The 2,589-nt window shown below is 32.0% G+C and overlaps 1 protein-coding gene across 1 annotated transcript; it reads right to left on the reverse strand.

The window, feature by feature from the left end:
• Positions 1-580: 580 nt before the first annotated feature.
• LOC123300209 (protein odd-skipped) lies at positions 581-2,247 on the reverse strand. Its single transcript, XM_044882737.1, has 3 exons — positions 2,046-2,247; positions 1,281-1,956; positions 581-1,163 (listed from the first exon to the last, which is right to left on the reverse strand). The coding sequence occupies exons 1-3, from the start codon at positions 2,092-2,094 to the stop codon at positions 707-709; spliced, it is 1,182 nt and encodes a 393-aa protein (XP_044738672.1). The 5' UTR covers positions 2,095-2,247; the 3' UTR covers positions 581-706.
• Between the last annotated feature and the right edge of the window lie 342 nt (positions 2,248-2,589).

Genomic DNA, 2,589 nt, shown 5'->3' on the forward strand with positions numbered 1-2,589 from the left:
ATAGCAAAAAGTATAATTCAGTCTTGAAGTTGAAGGTTTTTCCAAAGTGATTTTTTTTCTAGAGTATTATTTTTGTGATTCGATGTATTCGTATAAAAACCCACTTTTAAATTTCTAAGGAATATAACGTCATCTTTCATCAAATTTTATAAAACTTCTGAAAAATATTCAGTTGGGCGTTTTATATTTTTGATTTATTTAAAAATAGATCAAAATTGTGCCAACTTGAAATCCAATAAAAATAGCCCATGTAAATTTTTAGGGCCTTATGTATAATTTAATTCAAATTCATTTGAGATTTTACACAGTTAACTTCCCCTCTTTTGAGTTTCCCTTTGGAAACCTTCGCAAAGTCTTTTATTTTGGCCAAATATATCACCAATGTTTAATATGAAACAAGCGGAATATGAAACTCATGAGAAACATTGAAATCAGAATTGCAAATTTCGAATGAATTGAAAGAAAATTTCCCAAAATTTGAATAAAAATATTGGTGAAAGTTGAAAATTTAAAGTGAGTTTCTAAGTTTTAGAATAAATCGAAAAACTTATTTTTAAATTCTAAAATCACTCGTTAAAAAACCCCCGCTAAAAAAATCTAATACTTTCAAGTAAAATGGTTTAAACTTAATACTGTTTTGGTTTTTCTAAAATTATTTTGGAATTATCTTTGGTTTGAACGACAAAAAAAACTAAATGATCTCAATCTACCGACGCATAATATCCTCAATTGAAAACCCTAATGGCTTCTTCTTAACAATAGGTACAGGGGTTGTAAGCGCTGACGGTGATTCAACAATTTTCCCTGAAGTTTTCGATGATAAATCTAATAATGTAGTCGTGGATGATGTAACAATTGATTCTTGTGAATTATGATTGTAATGAACGGTTAATTCATGTTGTGTTAATTCATCACGATTATGGAACGATTGTCGACAAACTTGGCAATCAATTTGTTGTGATTTTTGTACAGTTTGTGATGTTGTGTGTGTTAATAAATGTGTTCGTAAATTTGAACGTTGATTAAAGGTGCGGCCACAAACGGGACATTTATGCGGTGATTCTTCCATGTGTAAGATTTTATGGATTGCTAATGTTCTTGATTGGCAGAAGCCTTTGCCACATTCCGTACATTTAAATGGCTTTTCCTTTGAGTGAATATATCTAGAAAAAAAAACAAAATCGTTAAAAAACTGTAAGACGATAGTATTATAGGTCAGGATTAGGCTAGGCACAATTATGAACTTGGAAAAGTGTAAAAAAAAATTGATTGATGCTTACCTATGATCTCGTAAATGATCCTGTCGTCGAAAAGCTTTTCCACAAATATCACAGGAATACGGCCGCTCATCGGTGTGTGTGCGCTCATGAATTAATAAATTATACGATTTAGTAAATTGCCGATTACAATATTTACAAATAAATTGTTTTTTTGGACGTAATGAAGCGGCTGTTGTTGCTTTAGCTGGCATTGGTGGTCGTCCTGTTGGTAATCGATTAACTGGGGCTGCAGTTTGTACGGCAGGTGGAACTGGCGGTAAATTTGTATTTCCATAATAATTATGCGCAGCATTTCGTAACCATTGATTCATTAACATAAAATTTGTGGACCCATGATGATTTGCGGCTGATGAGGATGGTGCCGCAGAATATGGATGAAATGCTGGATGTGTATGATGATATTGTTGATGATGATAATACGTAGAGGGTTGTAATCTTTGGGGATGATGGTGATAAGTAATATCATAGGTAGTTGGATGATATTGGTTATTAATCCATACAAAATTTTGTTGTAATTGTTCTTTTGGCGGTGCCGGTAATTGATGATGCTGCGCATGATTTGACGGTGACGCTGACGTCATCATCATACTACTTGACGGTGAATCGGATGTGGGTGTATGTGGGGGTGTTAACAATGGTGATGAACTATCTGGTTCTTTTTTAATATCCGGGAAATCTACGAGAAAGGAATCAAAAAATTAATCCCACCGAACTTTCAACCAATTTTCATTAAAATAAAAATTATCAATAAAAAACGATAAATACCTTTTGGTTCAGATATCCGTGATGATGCGATTATTCCATGATTCGACATTATAACTGTTTTTGTAAAGTCTCAAAAATAAAAACACACATAAAAAAACTTCACACACGTTTTTTTCTTTGCTCAAAAACAAAACTGGTTTTTTTAAACTACTCCAAAATAATATAAACTGATAAGTTTTTTTTTTGGTACTTTGAAACAAGTTGTTCTTATTCCAAATGCAAACTGAACTCTATCAAGGATATGAATTGTAGTTTTTAACTTTACTAGGGTTGTGTTTATACTGACTATGAAGTGGGGGTATTTTGTATACGCCCATGATTTTACTCTTGTCGGAACACGATTGGTGGCTTTGGTTCAGTATAGGTTTTCTTCGTATATTATAACTACGTATATGATAATACCTAGGGTATTATACTGATTTAATATAATATTCTCTGTATATATTTTATGATGAGGATGAGTAGGGGTAGAGGGGGATTAAAATGATAATGTTGTATATTTTTTTTCGTAAATGTAATAATTGTAAACATTTAATAAGGACAG

Source organism: Chrysoperla carnea, chromosome 5 (genome assembly GCF_905475395.1).
Source record: "Chrysoperla carnea chromosome 5, inChrCarn1.1, whole genome shotgun sequence".
Taxonomy (NCBI): domain Eukaryota; kingdom Metazoa; phylum Arthropoda; class Insecta; order Neuroptera; family Chrysopidae; genus Chrysoperla; species Chrysoperla carnea.

Coding starts and splice junctions, on each gene's coding strand:
- LOC123300209 (XM_044882737.1), bottom strand. CDS start 2,094: ATGTCGAATCATGGAATAATCGCATCATCACGGATATCTGAACCAAAA. Junction 1,957..2,045: donor ACGGATATCTGAACCAAAAG/GTATTTATCGTT, acceptor CCTTTCTCGTAG/ATTTCCCGGATATTAAAAAA. Junction 1,164..1,280: donor GATCATTTACGAGATCATAG/GTAAGCATCAAT, acceptor TTTTTTTTCTAG/ATATATTCACTCAAAGGAAA.